Raw genomic sequence first — 4,019 nt, 5'->3', positions numbered from 1 at the left:
ATCCTGAATGTGGTCTATATGAATAAAACAGTACACATACAAACGTTTTTTCAATCTCTGAGGCTGTCTGCAAAATCAAATATTTAAGCAATGAACATTTTTTGTTCATTTTTTTATTATTAATAGTTCAGCTCTAAGCACTTGGAGTTTCGCACGATTTTATTACAGCAGAATATAAATGGCAGTTGTATGTACATTACCATTAATTGCAGGTAAATCGTAAAGTGCAAATATGAAAACAGTGTAAAAATATATGAACAGATGTGTATATAGCAGAAGTCTAAAGAAGGTAAAAGGTATTTTCTGAAACCTAATTATAAATCTTAAATTACTTCACATTTTAAGTTTATTTACCCCCAAAATAATCATCAAGAATGCTACATACGTGGTAATAAATCAATACAATGGTGTGATAACAATTATCTCTTTCATTTTTCATACAGACTTTTTAATACTTAAAAAGTTCAATGCAAATAAAAAGGTAAATTCAAAGTGATAAACATTGTAAACCATGATATTCCCAATAACATAACTTGGTAAAAATCCTCAAAAAAAACAAAATAAAGTTCAAAATATTTGTATTCTATGGTTTTCTCGATCACTGACAACAATATCCCCTGATGGGAGGAAACAAATCCCTTCGATTCCTTTAAGTTGTCCCGCAGAACTTCCCCAACTCCCAAAGTTGGTCATGTAACTTCCGTCTGGCTTGTAGATCTAAAAAATTAAAATAAAGTTCTGTAAACAAAAGTTATGCCTGAAAAGCAGCTTATCAATAGGTGTAGAACATAACAATAATTTTATTTATCTCTTAAAACGTTTGTAAAAGTCATGCTATTTAAAAAAGAAAAGAACCCTCCACAAACCAGTAGTTTCTTAACCCTGTAAGGTTGGCAGCTCCCATTATAAATACACTCAACACCAATAGTAGTTGTCAATCATCATTTGCAAAACCAAAACTGTTAAAATCTTAAAATATCCATTCTTAATGTTCTATGTGAGGGCCTGCCATGGAAACTAGGATTTATATTACAGTTGACTAATTACCCTTGACACATAAATACAACAACAGCCATACCATATACGATAACAATTGCTCATTACCCCTTTGCAAATTACATAAGATAACAGTCATAGCGTATACAATAACATTAGAGTTAACCAATGACATTAACTTACACTATGATATAAATCCAATGCTAAAATGTTTTAATCAGTCATAGATTTTCTCAACTTGATGGGGGTGCTATGGATTCATTAGAGCTGACTAATTATCCCATTACATAAGATAACAACAACAGGAGATAATTTATATTACAGTTAACTAATGACATTAACATATCATAACATTGAAGTTGACTAATTACTCCTTAACATACAATAACATCAAGATTGACCCCTTGACAAATTACATACAATAACAGCCATACCATATACAATAACAATAAAGTTTGCTAATTACCTCTTTGCAAATTACATAAGATATCAGTCATAGTATATACGATAACATTAGAGTTAACTAATGAAATTAACACATCATAACAGTTGACTAATTACCCCTTAACATACAATAACAGCCATAATACACAAACCTGGATTCTGTTGTTTCCGCTGTCGGCAACAGCGATGTTCCCGTGCGCATCAACAGCGACACCTCGTGGATATTTCAACTGTCCATCTGCCGAGCCTTCCCGTCCGATCTTAAACATGAAACGACCGTACTTGTCGAAAACTTGGATTCGATGGTTGCCATTATCACTCACTAATACCTGGTAAAAATGTTGGGAATAAAAATCACTTTCAAAACACCAGCATAAGGATAAAAAATATACACATTTATACATAAAGTTTGAATAAAAACTCAAAGATTTTCTCAACTTGATAGGGGTGCTACGAATTCTCGGATAAATATTAGTAAACTAGGATTTAAAACATTGTATTAGGGACACATTTATAGAGAAAGGTTTGTGAAAAAGTCGTTTCCTAAAGTTTCTATTCTTATTTTTTAAGTGCAAACTTTAGCTACATCAATACATTTATAACATGACAAATAATTTGAAAACACAGTGGGTTTTAAAAACGTTTTCTGGTTACAATCATTTGCCTACCCTGTTAAACTTTGAAATTAAAAAAAAAAAAAAAAAATGTTGTTACACTTCAGAAATTCACAAGATAAAATATTTTTAATATTTTTAATATTTTAGAAATGCTTATGGTCTATAAATAAGTGCAAACATAAGAATCCAAACTAATTGAACATCTGAGACTTACTTTATTATCGCTAGTAATAGCGAGGTAGAGGGGGCTGTCAAACTGACCATCATACGTTCCCAGTCGCCCAAACTTTCGGATAAATTGACCATCAAGCGTGAAGACCTGAGTAGTTACATGGTTTATCAGCCAAACTTTTTTTATATTAATAAATTTTTATTTAAAACTTTCCTGTGTAGTAGTTAAATTTTATTAAACAATACAGGTAGGTGACAGTTATTGCTCAAAATTTTATTGATAACGGTATGATACTGCAAAAAATAATAAAAATGTTTGGCATGGCATGGTAAAAGCGAACGACTTTTGCTGCCATTATTATGTAACCGTGCTTTTACACCTAATGGTTATTGCGCCAACCTAGTAGTCACCAATAATTGTTAGTCATTATACTTATAAAAAAAATAATGACTTTTAATTAACGAATTTTGTTAAAGCAGACACAAGGTATATCAAACAGAATAAATGCAGAAGCTGGTGCCACGAAATACGTAACAGACCAAAATAAAGCCCAGTAAATTGCATAATATAGGAGATATATATTTCCCCTAAATGATGTCGTTTTTTATTCAAAAAGAATTTATATATTTCTACTTTAAATAAAATAGAAACATGGATATTATATTATATATTATTCTAATTTAAATGGAATAAAATAGACTGTCAGTGTTATATTGACTGCATTGCCAACACATAGAAATAACAACAATACAAACCTGTATTCGGTGATTGTCTTTGTCACAAACGTAAACAAAACCCATATTGTCGGTTGAAACACCCCAAGGATAACTTAGATCACCTTCACCTATTAAATGGAAACAGATTGTGATAAAGAATAATTTAAAGTAATAAAGTCACAAAACTTGTGGTATAATGTTACTGTATATTGTAGTTTTAAACTGTAATATAATTTGTAATAAATTGATTGTTATGTAATGAAAAAACACTTAATTCCTCGCATGGCCCGAAACACTGTTGTTATAACACGAGTGTTCTGTTTCATACACTTCGTGCCCGCTTACGAGTTACCACGTATGTAACTTTGTGGTTAAGTATTTAATTTTTCTTCATTGACTTCAAATTATTCACATCAACAAACATATTTTAACTAAGTTCCCTCATATAGTCTTACCAGATGGCGGACAAAACGTAGCAAATACACTACTTTTTACTAATTTTTTACTGCTTTTTATACCAGATGAGCCACTGATAGATTATTTATTCCAATATTCTAACCCACCTGAGCCTTCCTGTCCGAACATTCGGATAAATCTTCCCATGCTGTCAAATATTTGGATCCGATGATTGTAGCGATCCGATATAATGATCCAACCCTAAAAAAGATAAAAAATGATGTTAAAAAAAGTGTTTTAGGTTAAACAAAGCAAAAAATGCATTGTGCGAGCCCATAGTCGGGGTAATGGGCTAATTATGGCATTGATCCCAGGTTCCATGGCATGCCTTTTTTAGATTTATTATAATAAATGCCTCTTCTTCGTATGTATATAAAAAAATTATAAAAATTCGATATATTATGTTCCCAATTTTTCAATTAATTATAGCTGTATACCAGATTATGCTGACTCAGCACTTTTTATACCTGGGAGGTGACATGGATGCCGGCCAAGCAGTCAAACTCAGCTTCACCTGATCCATAACTTCCAATGTGAGGACAGGACTGCCTTCTTCATTAAATATCTGATTGAAATATCAGTTAAATTTAAAAATATTTATAAGCCAAAATTAATGAT

The 4,019-nt window shown here is 31.3% G+C and overlaps 1 protein-coding gene across 1 annotated transcript in view; it reads right to left on the bottom strand.

Annotated features, from left to right (window-relative positions):
- Positions 1 to 1,680: 1,680 nt before the first annotated feature.
- Positions 1,681 to 4,019, bottom strand: part of LOC100182288 (RING finger protein nhl-1-like) — a 6,707-nt gene continuing 4,368 nt past the window's right edge. The window contains exons 12-16 of the mRNA XM_009862049.3: positions 3,869 to 3,966; positions 3,509 to 3,602; positions 2,985 to 3,073; positions 2,272 to 2,376; positions 1,681 to 1,769 (exon numbers count right to left, since the gene is read on the bottom strand). Coding sequence (XP_009860351.1) covers positions 3,059 to 3,073; positions 3,509 to 3,602; positions 3,869 to 3,966 — 207 coding nt within the window. The 3' untranslated portion in view covers positions 1,681 to 1,769; positions 2,272 to 2,376; positions 2,985 to 3,058. The remainder of the gene's footprint in view (positions 1,770 to 2,271; positions 2,377 to 2,984; positions 3,074 to 3,508; positions 3,603 to 3,868; positions 3,967 to 4,019) is intronic.

The sequence above is a fragment of the Ciona intestinalis genome, chromosome 11, assembly GCF_000224145.3.
Source record: "Ciona intestinalis chromosome 11, KH, whole genome shotgun sequence".
NCBI classification, from domain to species: Eukaryota; Metazoa; Chordata; class Ascidiacea; order Phlebobranchia; family Cionidae; genus Ciona; species Ciona intestinalis.
This window is presented reverse-complemented; position numbering and strand designations above follow the sequence as displayed.